Source organism: Manis javanica, chromosome 4, assembly GCF_040802235.1.
Source record: "Manis javanica isolate MJ-LG chromosome 4, MJ_LKY, whole genome shotgun sequence".
Classification (NCBI taxonomy): domain Eukaryota; kingdom Metazoa; phylum Chordata; class Mammalia; order Pholidota; family Manidae; genus Manis; species Manis javanica.
In genome coordinates this window covers 4,730,812-4,746,874 of record NC_133159.1, presented here as the reverse complement: position 1 = coordinate 4,746,874, position 16,063 = coordinate 4,730,812, and the positions used below count along the sequence as shown (strand labels likewise).

Here is a 16,063-nt window from a genome sequence, read left to right as displayed (position 1 = left end):
TTCTACTCAGCAGGCTGGCACTGTTACAAAATAGGAACACTACTGTGTATCTGGCCACTGTTCGCAGTTCGAAAACCCTGACAGAATGAGGGACAGGAGATAGATGAGTGTTCTGGGCAGAGGCTTGGCCCCCAGAACTACCCACCAAGTTTCACTGCTGAGGTCCAACAAGGCAGGGAGGCTGCTGGCCTAGCCACCAGGTAGGTGCAGAGGACTAGACAGGGCACTTTCTTCTAGAGGACATGGTGGGAAAGCACACGTCCCTGGAGGCCAGGTTACTGGGGAACAGACCACTGGATGGGCTGAAACAAACAAGTCCAAAGCCATGTTTACTGGGGGCTGGAGCCAAGGAAGCTGTGGTGGGCAGGGTGGGCTATGTGTCACAGTCCTCAGGGATGGCAGCTGTGATGATGAGTGAGGGCTCCATGACACCCGGGCTTGCAAAGCTCTCCTCCGCACACAGTCTCTGGCCAGGGAGCTGGGAGGCCAGGCCGCCCTGGGCCAGGGACTCTACGATGACCTCGGCAGAGCCCACCTCCAGCTCAGCAGGCGGCTGGAGCGCCACCACCACCATCTTCTCGTCCTCAATGACCAGGTTCCGGAGTTTGCGCTGCCGCGGATTGTAGTTCTCCACCCGGTCGTGGATCTCCATGTGCCTCCGCAGGTGGGCCTGGGCAGAGTGGGGGCTCAGGGCTGCGAGGGCAGGAGGTGCTGGAGGGGAAGGGTCGGGGGAGGGCTGCATGGGGGGGGACCTGGAGCAGGTGACCCAGGGTCCGGGCCTACCTGCCGGGTGAACTTGTAGCCACATTCTGTGCACTCGAACTTCCTAACCCCCTTGTGCCTTCTGACGTGCACACGGAGCTGCTCCACCGCTGCGGAACGGAAGGGACCCCCAGCATCAGCAGAGGGGAGGTGGGGGGGTGTGGGCGCCCTGAGATGGAGGCAGTCCTGTGGTTTGCAGCTGCTGTTCAGGGCCCTGCCAGGCTCTATAGTACCACCCCAAGGTGCACAGGACCCCTGGGATCTTCCACCCCGCAACCAAGCCAAAGCAGCGCCAAGCTCACAACTAATGGCGTGGGGAATGGAAGAGATGGCTGCCCTGACCCCCCCACCCCGGGGCGAGGAGAACCTCGGACTCTGGCCGTCGGCAGATGGCCCAGCCCTCTGTTCCCCCCAGGGCAGGGGCTGGGGCAGTGGCCTTCTGCAAGCCCAGGTACCTTTGAAGGTCTTCCCACAGATCTGGCAGAAGTGAGGCCGGCCCTCCTGGTGGCGGCTAGCCACATGCCTCAGCAAGGGCCCCTTCTCCGTGAAGCGCTGCTCACAGAACTCACAGCTGAAGGGCCTCTCGCCAGTGTGGGTGCGGTTGTGCTTGTCCAGGCTGGCTGTGGGGACAAGGCCAGGGCTCACACTGGGCCTCAGCACTAGGACAGGAGCGGGTGGGCCCGACTCACCTTGGGTGCGGAAGGTCTTGCCACAGAGGTGGCACTGGAAGGGCTTCTCGCCGGTGTGCGTGCGCAGGTGCATGTTGAGGTTGGCCTTCTGGGTGAAGGCATGGCTGCAGAACTCACAGACGTACGGCCTCTCGTTCCTGTCCGGGTTGGGGACACAGGGACAGGCCTGTCTGAGCAACTGGAATAGGTACAGGCTGCATCGGGCTGCCCGGCGGGAGGAGGGCTTGGGCAGTGCCAGCGAAAGGGCACCAGCTCCATCACCATGAAGTTCAGAATCTGCCCTTGTCTTAGCCTGACACCACCTCCCCCAGCCTCTCTGCCTGGCAAACTCCTCATCCTTCAGGTACCCCCACCCAGAAAGACTACAGGTGCCAGACTCAGGGTGGTGGGTGCTCTGTCCCGTGTGACAGCGAACTCTGCCTCCCCAGCCCATTCCCTGGCCTGGAGCCGGCGGCAGGGCCAGCTCACCTGTGCTTGGCCTTGATGTGCATCTGCAGGCCATTTCGGCTTGAGGCCCGGTGCCCACACTCCTCACACACAAACAGCTTCTCCCCACGGTGCTTGAAAGCTTCGTGCAGCTGGAGTTCTGTTCGGGACAGGAAGCACTTGGCACAGGTGGGACACTGCAAGGCAGAGGCAGCAAGGCCAGGGTGAGGACAGGTGGGCCCACAAGACAGAAACCACACTGCCTGCCCATTCTGGACACAGCTACAACTGCCTCATGTTTGCTCATCCCCAGCCCTTGGTGCGGCCTGGCACTTACGGCATGGGGCTTGGGGGCTCCGTGCAGCTTGATCATGTGGCTCTGCAAGTCCTTCTTCTGCATGAACTGCTGGGAGCAGGAGGAACACTGAAAAACAGGCCCACATCACCTTGGAGGCGGCCTGTGCCCACGGAACCCTGCCCACCCCCTGGGCTAGAGGCAGGACCCAGCCTGAGGCACCAGGAGGCTCCTTGACCTGGTGCAAAGGACACACCAGGGAGAGCCCCCAGTGCCATGCTCACGGGTGCTAAGCCTGCTCTCCAAGGGAAGAAACAAGAGCCCAGAAAGGGCCTGTGGCCCAGCTTAAAGGTATGGGGACACCAGATAGGGCTCCGTGACAGCTGGCAAGGGAGAGGCACTGGCACCATCCCACATCCAGGGCTCTCGGGAGGGGTCCTGGGGCTGTCCCTTAGCCCACGGCCCTGGGGACAGGCCAAGCCTGACCTTGTAGGGCATCTCCCCTGTGTGGGACACCGTGTGCACTCGCAGCTCCATCCTCCGGCGGAAGGCCTCCTGGCACACAGAGCACGTGAAGACCTGGCAGTGTGGGGGGCAAGCGGGGCCGCATCAGGGGGAGCCTTGCCTGCAACAGCAGCCTCTGCCTGGGCTTCCACTCGCTGCTGGGAGGAGTCTGCCCAAGGCGGGGACGCTAGGTCGGGAGAGGGCAACACAGAACCTGCCTGCCCTGACCTTGACCATCGCTGAGCGGTGCACACCCCCCGTGACACCCCCAGCTACATGACGCTTACAGGCCACTAGGAAGAAAAGGGGTAGCGTTTAGCCAGTCGTGTTGCAGGGCAGGCCAGTGGGATCAGGGAGGTGGCGATTCTCACAGCCGTCCCCAACCAAAGCCCAGGGGGCCAGGCAAACCCCAAATGCACCCCACAAAGTCCCTCTGGGGTTTGTCACTTCTACCCCTAGGACCTGTGTCTCCCACCTGTAATACCAAGGAGTTGACTTGATGGCATCCAAGGACCCTGCAGCTCTCCTGAGTTTACATTCCTACGACAGTTTCCTGGGACCCCTCACGGATGACAGAAGAGTGGCCAGCATGTCCCTGCCCACGAGTACCTGTTCTGAGCGGTTCATGCAGTTCCGGGCTTCATGCTCCAGGAGGTTCTCCTTCCGAAAGTAACATTTGCCACATTTGGGGCACTCAAAGGGTTTCTCCCCGGTGTGTTTTCTGCCAGGAGAAGCACAGCAGGTGTAGGAAGGCGACAGGCTTCCCGCCTCTCCCTCACCCAGTGCCCCCAGTGCCCCCATGTGCCCCGACCATGCTGTGAGCACGGCAAAGAGGGCAGTCCTGAGGCTGCGCTGGCTCACCATCCGGGTCGGTCAGACCCAGCAGGTGAGCCCAGGAACGTCTTCCTGTGTGGAGACTGCAGGGAGAGGGCTGGGGCTGGACCCCACACAGCTCGCTGCCAGGGACAGCCACACAGGCCACGGGGGAGGCCAGCAGGCTGGCATCTCTCTGAAGGCAGAAATAATCCCTGGCTGCCAGCTCCCTGGAGAAACCACTCAGTCTGCCTAGAACTCCTCTATGGAGGCTCTACCTTCAACAGCATTCACCTCCACCACTACCCACCTGCGCGCCCGTGCAGCCCCCTGGCTGCCGTCAGAGCCTGCCACCTGGTGGTCTGCTCCACACCTGCCCCCTTCAGCAGCCACAGGGGCCTCGAAGAGGGTCAGACCCCGTCACCTCTTTGCTCACAACCCTCCAGTGCTTCCCTCCTCATCCTAAGAAAAGGCCTGGGGCCCAGGAGGGTGCAGGTGGCCCCTTCCCCGCCACGGCCCCCACTCTGCCTCTCCTCTTGGCCCACGGCCCTCCCGAGCCTCCCTCTGCGCTTCCTCGCCTCCTCCGAGGCTGCTCAAATCTCCTTTAAAATCGCCACCTGACCCCACCCTGAGCTCCAGCCCAGCGGCGCTGCTGTCCTTTTCCTTTAATCATGGTGCTTTCTATCTTCAAACACCGTAAAGTTCCATCTCTGTCAGTTCAGGGTCTGCCTCGCTCTGGTGGAAGGCAAGTGCCACAATGCCTCTGTGTCCTGCTCACCAAGGTATCCCAAGCGCGCAGAACAGTCCTGTCAGCTACCCGGCAGGCAGCTTGTTGAATGAACTAAAAGAACCCTGACCTCAGAGCACAGAACAGTGCCAGGAGGGCTCTCACAACCCACCAGAGACCAGACGCTTCTCTCATCCTCTGCTGCTACAGCCCGTCCTTGTTCCCCATCCCAAAGACCTCAAGAGGCTGTCACCCTCTCCCAGTTCTCAGAGCCAGTACAGCAGCCTGCAGCCCAAGGTGGGGATGGGAATGGGATGGGCCTGCACTGTCCTACACTGGTGGAGTGCCCAGGCAGCTGCAGACCACCCAAGGTGCCTCCACACCAGGCCTTCTCCAGAGCCCACACTGGCAGCGGCTGCCCCAAAGCAGGAAGAGCAAACAGGTTTCACCTCCAGCTCCAACTCCAGTCAGCTGCTAGTGGTATCCCAAAGTGTCATACTGAGAGAACACATGCCCAACTGATTTGGCAAGAAATCTCACTGTGGTGGCCTAGTGATGCCTTGAGTTAGGGAGTGGCAGGCATGTCACCTAGCTGCCATCCCTGGAGGCCTTGTGGAAACTGGAGCAACGCCGTCCAAGAGAACTCCCAGGGATAATGGAAATATTCAGTCTGTGCTGTCCAGTTTGGCGGCTGGGAGCCACGTGTGGCTACCAAGCACTTGAAATGTGGCTAGTGTGTTTGAGGAACTGAACTTACTTAATTTTAAGTTAAAATACCTTTATATGGCACCTGATTACCTTATTGGACACTGCAGCTTTAGACAAGTGACCTTTTGTGCTGCACTGACATTCACCCTAGGGCTAGTATTTCCTCAGAAATGTAGGCGGCACCAGCCCTAAAGATTGACATTTGGCCCAAAGCTCACACTGCCAGACTTGAGAAACACCCAAGGTCAGGCTTCAGCCACAGCACAGGGCCACAGGCTTTTCTCGATCCCTGGGCAGACGCCAGCTGGAGGTCAAAGTCCACAGAGGGTGGAACCTGTAGACAAGGTGTCCACAAACCCACTCCAATCAGTGGGCTCACAGGAGGAGGGGGAAGGAATCTGAACCAGGGCTAAGTTCTCTCTCTTTGATTAGAGGCATTCCAACACCGGGCATTCTGTGGGTTTGAGGTGTAGTCCCCAATCCCCACACACAGCCCAGAAGTGGTAAGTGCAGACCCCCTCTCCCAACATGGGGAGGGCAGATGGGGAGAGAAAATAGAAAAACAGAACGTTTACCTGTTGTGGACTTTTAGATAGTATTTGCTGAGGAATTTTTTATGACATGTAGGGCATTCAACCGGCACTGCTGGACCTTTTCTGTTCTCAGTGGGCTCAGCTGCTATGGCACCTGTGCTCAGGGCTGGTTCGGCAGCACAGGGCTTTCTGACTACGTTTGATTTCCTCCTGGCCGGCACAGTCTCAGTCTCAGAAACATAATCGCCATCCCCATCGTCTTCAACTTGAACCACCACTTCCCACTAGAGCAGAAGAGGCAGCGGGAGGGAGCGATGTCACGAAATTAATTGGCAGGGCTTCTGGGGACGGACCTAAAGGGCAGGCAGCTCCATCCAGTTCCATCCCAAGGCCCAACCCAGGCACATCACCAGGCCAATCCCTTCATCAGTGACTCTTCCCTTCAGGGTCCCAGAGCAGGCAGCTTCTGGATTTTGGATTTGGAGGGCAGTGGATCTATCTATGCGGAACTTGAAGTTTGGATTTTACTACCCTGGGGAAACACCTGTAACCCTGATGCTACCCATTCCACCCCAAAACACTGGCAACCATGGACAGCTGTGACTTGCAGAAAAGACAGTGTAAGACTGCAGGATGGAGCCGGCTTCCTATACTCGGAAAAAACTTCTCCCAAACCCACATAACAGAGACTGTACCTTGGGATCCAGGTTATCCCAGAAGTCGGTCTCTTCCCCCCACTCCTGCCTCCCCACCTCCAGCACCCTGCAAGCAGTACCTCATTACTCCCACCCTGCAGCTGGGCACCTTCAGCCTCGAAGGGCCTTGGGGGCATTTTGCAATCCTCAGGCTCCTTGTCCTCTGGGGAACAAAGCTTCAGGGCCTGCTTGAGTTTCCCACGGAGGAAGAAGGGGCTCGCGCTCTGAGCAGGGAGACCAAGCTGGGGCCTCTGGGGGCTGGGACTGCCACTGGGCTCCTGATCCCTAGGGGCCTGACCCAGGGTCCTTGAAAGTTCCTCTTCCTCCAAGCCTGCCTGCTCCTTAAGGTTGTTGTCCACGTCCTGGGGAGCAGGTTTCCCCAGCCCACTCTGGCCACTTGGTGCCTGTCCCACGGCGGTTTTGGCCTTGAAGCTCTGGCACAGCTCCACAGCCTCTGGTACTCGCAATTCCCTGGCTGCCAGGAGCACCTGATCCCAGTTCCCTGAAGTGAGGGCAAGGTGACCAGTGTAGAAAAAGTCCAACAGGAGGCCAAAGATCTCCGCGAAGCCCGCAGGGAGGACAACACTACCCCCCGAGCCATCCCCGTAGAGGCTCTGGAAGAAGTGGCTGCAGCAGGCAAGGACGCTCCAGTGCGCCTTGAACACCAAGCCCCCTACGTCCAGGGTGGCGTCGCAGTACTGGCCCTTCTCCCGCTGCTTGTTGAGCTCCTGCAGAACCCTCACACTGTGCTGGATGAAGGAGCCATCCATGGTCTGTCTGGAGAGGAGGAAGGCGTTAAGTGACACCCTGGAAGCCCAAATGTAATAACAAGATAAAGTCCCCAGATTTGAGACGAGGGAAAGGGGAGGTAAACTCCGCTCTATAAATAGCCACGTTTATCACAGGGAGGGCTTGGGTCAAAGAATGCACGCCGAACACCTCCGTGGGGGCGAGGCCAGGGGAGCAGCCCAACTTGAGGCCGACCACAGAACATGGGTGGCGGTTGGGGGAGGAGGCATGGCTTGGCGGGGGGACAGGGCATGATCGTGACGGGGTGCTGGTGGCAGGAACTAAAGTTTGGGAAAAGAGGGATCAACGCGAACTGATCAGCCTGGCACAGCGAGAGGACCTCGGGCAGCGGACAGCGGCGGCTGCGGACAGGTGAGCGGAGCCCACGCGCGCCCACACGTCCTAAGCCGCCGGGCTGAAGGCCACCGGTCACACTTCCGCCAGCGGCCGCAGCGATCCACAGCTCTTCCCTCCCTCGCACCACGGCCCCCGACCTCCTCACCCGGGACTGTCCTGCGCAGGCCCCACCAGTCTCAGGCCGCGTCGCCTCCACAACCCCACCGACCAACCGCCCTGGCCGTACGTGCCCGGGCGACCGTACGAAGACGCGGTCGCTGCCGCCGGAAGTGACGTCATGGCGAGCTGCCGTGGTGGGTCGCCTCAGAAGCGCAGGGTTCCAGCCCCGGCCTCTGGGGGTGGGACCACGCAGAGAACGGGCCAATGGAATGAGGACATGGGCGAGGCTAGCCCCGGATCTCTCGGGGCTAGGCCCGCCTCCCTGAGTTGCCCGGCAACGGCAAGCTGGGCTCGGGCTCTGGCAGGGTTCTGGCGGGTCCCGAGATTCCGGCTGCGATTACCCCGCGCGGCGCCCTCAGGCTTGAAGAGGTCGCGCCCCACCCTCGCTCCAGACAATACGCTCAGCCTAGACGCACATTTCACCTCTTTATTGTCAGCCGGGAACCCGGACTGTGCTTTCCCGTGGGCTTACGCTTCCCGAGCCAAGACCAAGGAACCCAAAGGCCTCCCAGACAGCCCAGGCCCTGCGCGCCCCGCTCGACCTTCAGCCCTCAGGGCAGGGGAGGCTTCCAGTCGGCCCGGCCTGGTGTGGCCCTGCGCGACCCAGTCAGTGGTCAGGTGGAGCCGTGGAGCCGCAGCGCCTGGTGTAGTTCAGGATGGAGGCCTGGAAGTGCTCCGTGCTGTTGAGATCTGGGCGGCACAAGATCACATAGCACTTGGGGAGGAAATAACCGCTGAAGCCACTGCTTAGGCTGCTCAGCACCGCCAGCAGGTTGACCGCGGGCAAGTACTTGCCCTGGTAGACACTGGCCGTGGTGAAGAAGGCTATCCAGGACACGAAGTTGAGGAGCAGGCTGAAGGTGACGCATTTGGCCTCGTTGTAGTTCTCCGGCAGGTCCTTGCCCAGGTAGCTGCAGGCAAAGGCGCTGACCGAGAGGAAGCCATTGTAGGCGAAAGCCAGCATGAAGCCCAAAGAGTTAGCCTCTGTGCAGTCAAGCACCACCAGCTGAGGGAAGCGCTGGTATTCCCTGATGGGCAGTGGGGTCCACACCACAAGCCAAGTTAGACAGATAAGCAGTTGGGCTGTAGAGCTGATCACCACAAACAGGCCAGCACCATGATTTCGGACCCACGCATTGTAGAAGGTGGGTACCTTGGCAGAAAACTTGAAAATGAAGACCAGTTGGAAGGAGCGGATTGTCAGGCAGGACAGGAAGATGGCAAAACCGAGGACAAAGAGGGCTTGGCGTAGCAAGCACATTGTCACTGTGGGCTCCCCAAAGAAGCCATAGAGACCACAACTGCCCCCAGCCAGGGAGCCCAGCATGAGGAAGCACAGCCTGCCCCCAGCTGACCTCACCACAGGGGTGTCCAGGTGCCAGGCAAACAGGCCAGCAGTCCCAGCCACCACCAGCAGGAGCAGTGTATTAGCTGCCAGCAGCATGCAAGAGATGGGCTCATGCCAAGTCAAAAAAACCACTGTGCGTGGGAAGCAGTTCTGGCTTCCCTCAGGTGCCCACTCTTCTCGCCCACATGGCTGGCAGCTGTGGAGGTCTGAAAGGGAAGGTGGAGAGGGCTTCTGAGAGCCATATGAGCAGGGCAGGAATGGGGAAGGGAGGCCGTGCAGGCCCGCAAGGTGCTGGGAGAGCTAAGCTCTGCTGGGCACAGCGAGATAAGGCTAGCTCTGAGTGGGGCCCCAAGATCATGTGTTTCTTCAAAGTGTCTGTGTTAATTACAGATTCTGGAGACGCTTTGGTAGGTGCTGTAAGCTCATGACCACAGAGGGGGTTTACAAACCAGGAGGTCCCAAGGGAGGGCCTTACTCCAGTAGCTCTGCCACACGCCAGGAAGGCTGTGATCCGAAGGAACAGCCAGCCCCAAAGGATGGGCTCTTTCATCTCTCCCCAGCACTTCCACTAACTAAATCCACCTTCTTGAGCTGCCACTCTGTGATTTCTCTGAGTTAACTCTCAGTAAAAAGAAAGAATGTGGGCAGTGCCCCAAACCCGTATCTACTTCAATATGTTCTCTGACCTTGGTTTTGCATCTCTGGGTGGAGTATGCTGCTTTTTTTTTTTTTTTTCCTGCTGTAGATATGCCTGTGTCTGCATTCAGGCCAGTCTATTCAAGGTCTGGCCTCTTTTGCATGGGCAGTAGAAGGGATTTTATGCAGACAGCATGGGTGGGCACAAAGGAAACGTAGCTACAACTCTCTGGATAAAGAAGTGGAATACGGACAAGATTGTACCTGTTGGAGTTGGGTTGAGAGCTCTCTAATAAAGGACACAACTAGGTCTGAAGCTTTCAACTGGTTGTTTCTGCTTGATCAGAATTCAGTCTGGTGGCAGGCATCCTTAAACCAGTACCTCACTGGCAGCCAAGGGATTGAGGCCCAGGCTATGCACATGTGGGAGAATCCTTCATCTGTGCACAGACCCAGGAGTGCTGGCCATTTCGCCCACTCCATGGGTCACTCACCACTCCTGTTGAGGAAGGTCCCAGCCTCACAGGGCACACACTCAAAGCAACAGTGGTAGAAACCCACAATCACTCTCTGGTGCCCTTCAGGACAGTCACTGGAGCACACAGACTTAGGCACCTGCAAGAAGCCACAGGGTTTCTTAATCACATGCCACAGTCAGGGGATGCTCATATGGGAATGGAGAACATTTGTCCTGCCAGGGCTGGGTAGAGCCAGGGTGGCCTAGTACCTGGCATTCCCCCCCACCCCCTGCTGGGTAAGCTGTGTCAGCATTGTCCCCAGGCTCCAGGCTGCTGATAAGGCAATAACCTGGCAAGTGACCATGTCTCATTACCTGGTTGTCCTTTCCATGCCACTGGATTTTGGTCTTATTTATGTCCAGCCGAACTGGAGACTGTGTGGAGGAGCCAATGACCCTGAAGGTCCACTCGGGGCCATTCCATTCCCAGACAATTATGTCATAGCCATTGAGGGGGTCCCCACTGTCATTAAATATCACAATGTCCTCGTGTAGAAGGAAATTCACCTTGTGGATCTGCCCCAGCAGCTGGAATAAACAGCTGAAGATGACACAGGCTGCTCCGACTGGGCCCTCCCAGACCCAGACAGCCCGGGAAGCAAATGCCTAGGGCCTGGTCAGGCTTCTATCAGGGCAGTTTTGGCCTGTCTGGAAGTTCATGGCCCCTTCTCAGACCACCCCCCCCTCCTCTCCTTGACTCTCCCATCCGGCCTCCTGAGTGCGAGGAAGCCTCCAAGAAAAGAGCCTTTACAGAGATTTTTAGCCCTGGCCCGGAGGCATAGCAGGTTGAGGGGCACCAAGGTTCAGAGAAGGGAAGTCTGGGAGAAGGAATCTGCCTTTGTCCCCACCCCCAGCACTTAGGGTACCCAGGGGGTGACCACTCGGCTTGCCTCAGGAAAGCCCCCTGATTCAGGGTGCAAGGGGCCAGGCTGCCTCACCTGCCAGGGAGAGACTCGGCCCCTGGAACAGGCTCCAGAGGCACAGCCCAGGAGTTGGTGGAGGCCATGCGCCACAGCATAGACAGCCTGATACACATTGTAGGCAGAGCTCATGGAAAAGGCTTCAAGTGTGGGCATCTTCTGTACCGTGAAAGCACGGCACTCTCTGCACAGCTGGTTGCCGCTGCACCGGGAGCCCCTGGAGCATGGCTTTTGGGCCCCTTTGTCTGCCAAGACATAGGCCTCTTCAAACTCCTTCAGGCCAGGGACAAGCCTTTGCCGGATGGCCACACCCAGCACCGTGCCTATGCCCCAGATGCCTGGCACACTGCTGATGTATCTGGAGATGGCCCAGTCTTCTGAGGCAACCCACACCTTGGCAGTCAGATTGGCCAGCACCACGGATTCGAAGAACACCCTGGCCAGCTGCCTGCTGGAGAAAACGACCACGACAGTGGTCCTTGCTTGGGCCAGGTGCTGTGTCATGCTCTGCATGCTCTCGTCACCCGGCCGAGCAGAGAAGGGCATGATGTCCTTGGAGGCGATGCAGATGCCCTGCTGAGTGGCCCGGTCCTCAAGTGCCTGCAGCCCCAGCTGCCCGTAGTCGCCATCGCTGCCAACCAGCGAGATCCAGACCCACCCAAACCTCTGCAGCAGCCGCACCATGGTGTCCACCTGGTGCTCATCACTGGGAATGGTGCGCAGGAAAGAGGGGTAATGCCGCTTCTCCCCGAGCAGCACACTGCTGGCCTCATAGCTGATCTGTGGGGGTTCATGTCAGCAATTCAATGATGTCAGCCTCAACTGAGAGCTCCCCCTCCCCTGCTGGCCCTGCACTGGGCACAGGGACACAGGGAAGATGGAGTTGAGGTCCCAGCCCCCGTTCTAGGGGAGAGCATTACTGGACCCTTGAGGCCAAGTTACACACAGAGAAGGGGCAGGCCCCAAGGGGAGGCTTCTGGGAGAAGTTTGGAATCTGCCTGGTGGATGGAGGAAACAAAAGTCGCAAGCATGGGATGAAGTGGTGTCATGTTCAGTGCCCTACAAGGACTTTCGCTCAGCTGGAGGTCAGATGCCAGGAAGATGGAGAGCATGGTAGGTATGTCTGGGAAGGAGGCCTTAACTCTCATGCTAGAGGCCTGGACTTCATCTGCAGACTGTGGGAGCCCGTACGGGTGTAGGCAGAGAAGTGATATGTTCCGATTTGTGTCTTAGGAGCCTATCTCTAATTCCGTGAAGAATATGTTAGAAAAGCCTCAAGGCCAGAGTCAGGGAGAACCCACTGGAGGCTGATGGAACCATCTAGAAGAGAGACATGGTGGTCTGAGTTAAAGATGTGGCAGTGGCGATGGAGAAGATGGGATGGACCTGGCAGCATGGGAAGGTGGGATCAGAAGCCGTGGTGCTGGGCAAGGAGGAACACAGGCAGGATGGCTGGGTCTGGCTTGGGTAGAGATGGTCACGCAGGCAGGTGGGCTGGCACCAGGATGCAGGAAGAAGGGGCTTTTGCTGTGTTGGGAGATAAGCTCAGTTTGGGGCCTGCTGGGTCCATGAAGTGGAGACACTGGGTATGGCTCAGTGCTCAGGAGTCCAAACAGAGGCTGCAGAATGGGAAGTCCAGCTGTGGCCAGGGCCTGCCCGGAAATGGGAGAGGTCTGCCCCCGGGGAGTCACCCACCTTCTCATGGGAGGCAGGGGAAGAGGTGCCACAAGGGAAGGCGGGCCGCAAATGCCAAGGACAGAGTGTCCCAGAAGGACTGGTCAAAAATGTCACAAAGTCGTCACGTAAGGTAAAGAAGGGCCGAAGAGCTTTTGGTGGCCTCAGAAACTAGAAGGCTGAGATCACAGCGAGAGCAGGAGCAGTGAGGGCAGAATACGGGGCAGTGGGTCAAGAAGCAAATGAGAAGAGGGAGAAGCAAGCCAGCGAGAGGTGGTGCAGGGGCGCCTCAAAAAGGGGCTGAGAGCAGTGCTGGGGGTAGACGTGCCGGCAAGATGAGGGGATGGAAGCTTCCGGGCGGCCTGGGGAGAGGTGGGCAAGCAGAGGGACAGGACTGGCCATCAGCACACTGGGAGGCCCCACCTCTGAGCCACAGCCTGGACGAAGGTGGGGGAGGGAAGTGGGGAGATATGGAGAAGTCTGTGGGGTGCAAAACGAAAAGTGTTCCGTCCTCACGAAGGACACGGGACAGTGGAAGGAGAGGGGGCAGAGGTCTCGAAGGAGAACGGATCTTCCCGAGAGCGCTCAGGCAGGCAGGTCTGGAAGCAGCTCTTGGGGAGGAAGGAACCCTGAGGCGGGAGCATGATAGGCAGGACCTCTGCGTGTGACTGACAAGCAGTGACCACCCAGGAGATCCAGCGGCCAGGCCGGCCTCGGGTGCAGCAGCCCCCTCCCCCTGCCCCAGCTCACGCTGGACTTGCCAGAAGAGGAGATGGGCCAACTGCTGGGGCTCCAGCTTACCAGGGGCACCAGGAAGGGGCTCAGCAGGGCAGCGCTGGTGGCAGCGTGGTTCGTGCTGTCGGGCCCAATCACCGCCACGGCCGTGGGGGAATAGTGGGAAGAGTTTCCTTGCATCTCTATGTGATGTGTCCCCAGCAGGGAGAGCACACGCAGTGTGGCGTACACGTTGGCTGACTCCGAGCACACGTCATACAGCTCATACCCCAGGGTGACATTGGGCAGCAGGGCTGTAGAGTTGTTTATTTCCTCAATGCCAAACCGCATGGCCTGGAAGAGGTGGTAGCCATGGCCATTGAATCTGTCGAGGCTGCAGGTAAAGCAAAGCTGAGAGCTGAGAAGGGCAGGGTCCTGCAGAGACCTCCGGGCTGCCTGGAACCCCCAGCTGAGTGGGGGAGAAAGGAAGCTCTGAGGTCATTCCCTGCGGTTCCCTACAGCATGGACCTCAATGTGGGTCCAGAAGCATACACACAGTTCTCTTAACAGGCCTTGGGAGAGGTGGGGAACAAGTTGTAATGCACAACCCATCCCACTCCCCCCTGCCATTAGCCTTGAAAGGCTCAGGGAGTCCTGAAGTGGAGAAACCAGCTCTGTTAGCCAGGGTTCTCCAGACACATAAAACCAGTAGGACATATATACATAGAGAGAGAGAGAGGGTTATTTTAAGGACTCAGCTCACATGATTGTGGCAGCTGGCAAGCCTGAAGTTTGCAGGACAGCCTGGGAATTCCTGCAAGAGTTGATGTTGCAGTCTTGAGTCTGAAGGCAGAATTTCTTCCTTTTCCGGAATCCTAATCTTTTCTCTTAAGAGCTTCAACTGATTGGATGAGGCCCACCCATATTATGGGGGCAATGCGCTTTACTCAGTTTATTGGTTTAAATGTTAACCACATCTAAATATTCCTTTACAGCAACATTAGACTGGTGTTTGGCCACTAGGTGCCAGAGCCCAGCTAAGGTGACGTGTAAAATTAAGCCCATACCCGCTTAACCTCATCTGACTAGTGCTTCTTACAGGAGCACTCATGAATGTGGTGAGGGCCTGTGCTTCTCGTTGCCTAGTTTAGGAAACTGCTGGGTGGATCCCAACAGAGGCATGCTGGGAACCTGCTTGAAGTGCTGCCCATTTCACTTTCCTTATTAGAAGGGTCTTCTGTCATTTCTATCATTTCTGTCCTTGAGTCACTCAGGAAACTCAATGCCTCCTGCCCAGTGCAGTCCTTCAGTTAGTTATCTGCAACCCCCCAAGTCTTCTGTCCCCAGGTTCCCATCTGTAGTCTCTTTAGGCCAGTCCTCATCTGAGGCTTTCTGGCACCTTCCTCTGAGGTCAACCATCAGGTTTGCTTCATGTTCAGGGCATCCTGCTGTGGAAGCCCTGATTCCCTCAAGCCGCTTCATGAAGGCGCTGATCTAATTTATTTCTGCTAAGCTCCTGAAGCATCCATGCCATGTGTTTCCTCTCCCCTTCGCATAGTGAGCCACACTTGCCATGAGGAGACTAAGGAGTTTGAACTTGGGTGGGAGTCAGGAGGGGATGGGGATGGGGGAAGGCCACACCTGTGTAATCTTTCCACCTCGTTACGTCATAAAGTCAGGAAATAACCAGAATGGAATTGTGATAGAAAGGGCAAGGTCCTGGCTGAGAAGGACAGAAGGACGGACAGACGTCCTGGATGACAAAGGCCCCACTAGGTGGTGGTTCTGATGACCCCTCACTCACCTGTCACAGAGGGTCACGGTGGGTCTACGTCTCACCCCAAGACAGTCAGAGTGGAGAGGGAACAGGCCTGCGATGAGGTAATCCCCAGGGAGGCTAAAGTCGGGAGATGACTCCGTGCCGTGGCAGCTGAAGGCCCAGCAGCAGGAGAGGGAAAGCTGCAGGCCGACCAAGCGAGCTGCCTGCGGTAACATGCTGGCCAGACAGCTCTGTGCCCAGCATGGCCGAGCAGCACCCTCGGACCAGGTCTGGGCATTTAAATAGCGTAGACAGCAGTTGCCCGGATGCTTCCCAACTTCATGCCTGTGAAAGGGGTGGGACTGGACCCCAGCTGCGGGAACCAGGCTGTTTGCCTTGGCCTTCCGGACCTGTGGTCCTCAGGAGCTGGGCAGGGTGAAGGCACAGATGCAAAACTGAGCGGCACCTCTGACCCTTCCTCTGTAAGGCTGTGGTTCAGTCCTTGCTCTGCTGCCCAGGGCTTCTTCACCTGCTCAGGAGTCCTGGCTACTGGGGTGGGGTGGGGTCAGAGGAAGGCAGGGACGCAGGGGCCCTGAGGGACGGGGTGTGGAGGGTTGCTTTCTGGGTGTGATGCGTTGTAGAATCTTTGACTTGGGCCTCGGTTTACCGAATGAGATGTAGCTTTGAGTAGACCTCCCACCAGTCCTTGGTTTCTGACACTGAAATTCTGAGTGAATCATTGTGGGTTTGCCTTGTTATTCCGGGTTGCTCCCTTCAGCCCAAAGACAAATGCATGCAAACAGAGGGTATGCAAATAGAACGGTTTTGTTTAAATTGATCCTGGAGCTCTTTCTGCCGGAAAAAAAAAAATACCAGCTGGATTTCTAGAATGGCGGCCCTGGACTCAGGGTAGGGTATCTGGCTTTCCCTGCCGAGGCGGCCGGAATGGGACCTTTGCATAATGTAAATGGGGCCCTCGGTGGGTCGGCCAAGACATTATGTCCCTGAGGTAGCCGCCGGGAGACCCCGCAGGCCAGC

The 16,063-nt window shown here is 58.0% G+C and overlaps 2 protein-coding genes across 5 annotated transcripts; both read right to left on the bottom strand.

The window, feature by feature from the left end:
• Positions 1 to 310: 310 nt before the first annotated feature.
• On the bottom strand, positions 311 to 7,595 carry ZBTB48 (zinc finger and BTB domain containing 48). Of its 4 annotated transcripts, none has more exons than XM_037000124.2 (11): positions 7,444 to 7,595; positions 6,233 to 6,929; positions 5,500 to 5,741; positions 3,286 to 3,397; positions 2,659 to 2,751; positions 2,215 to 2,301; positions 1,920 to 2,074; positions 1,452 to 1,588; positions 1,218 to 1,382; positions 784 to 872; positions 311 to 670 (listed from the first exon to the last, which is right to left on the bottom strand). In XM_037000124.2, the coding sequence occupies exons 1-11, from the start codon at positions 7,575 to 7,577 to the stop codon at positions 374 to 376; spliced, it is 2,208 nt and encodes a 735-aa protein (XP_036856019.2). In that variant the 5' UTR covers positions 7,578 to 7,595; the 3' UTR covers positions 311 to 373. The 4 variants fall into 4 exon arrangements, with proteins under 4 accessions (XP_036856019.2, XP_036856022.2, XP_036856021.1 ...); XM_037000127.2 differs by having other exon boundaries at positions 2,215 to 2,280; XM_037000126.2 differs by having other exon boundaries at positions 6,233 to 6,925; positions 7,444 to 7,567.
• Positions 7,596 to 7,725: 130 nt separating this feature from the next.
• On the bottom strand, positions 7,726 to 15,330 carry TAS1R1 (taste 1 receptor member 1). The gene is made up of 6 exons (XM_017641827.3): positions 15,071 to 15,330; positions 13,354 to 13,660; positions 10,897 to 11,658; positions 10,274 to 10,486; positions 9,936 to 10,056; positions 7,726 to 9,011 (listed from the first exon to the last, which is right to left on the bottom strand). The coding sequence occupies exons 1-6, from the start codon at positions 15,259 to 15,261 to the stop codon at positions 8,065 to 8,067; spliced, it is 2,541 nt and encodes an 846-aa protein (XP_017497316.3). The 5' UTR covers positions 15,262 to 15,330; the 3' UTR covers positions 7,726 to 8,064.
• Positions 15,331 to 16,063: the final 733 nt, after the last annotated feature.

Excerpts from the sequence above, each read along its gene's own strand:
- ZBTB48 (XM_037000124.2), bottom strand. The coding sequence starts at position 7,577 with ATGACGTCACTTCCGGCGGCAGCGACCGCGTCTTCGTACGGTCGCCCG. Across the intron at positions 6,930-7,443 it reads CCTGCGCAGGACAGTCCCGG|ACAGACCATGGATGGCTCCT; the intron begins GTGAGGAGGTCG and ends CCTCCTCTCCAG. Across the intron at positions 1,589-1,919 it reads CACATCAAGGCCAAGCACAG|GAACGAGAGGCCGTACGTCT; the intron begins GTGAGCTGGCCC and ends CAACCCGGACAG.
- TAS1R1 (XM_017641827.3), bottom strand. The coding sequence starts at position 15,261 with ATGTTACCGCAGGCAGCTCGCTTGGTCGGCCTGCAGCTTTCCCTCTCC. Across the intron at positions 11,659-13,353 it reads GCCCCTTCCTGGTGCCCCTG|ATCAGCTATGAGGCCAGCAG; the intron begins GTAAGCTGGAGC and ends GAACCCCCACAG. Across the intron at positions 9,012-9,935 it reads GACCTTCCTCAACAGGAGTG|ACCTCCACAGCTGCCAGCCA; the intron begins GTGAGTGACCCA and ends CTTCCCTTTCAG.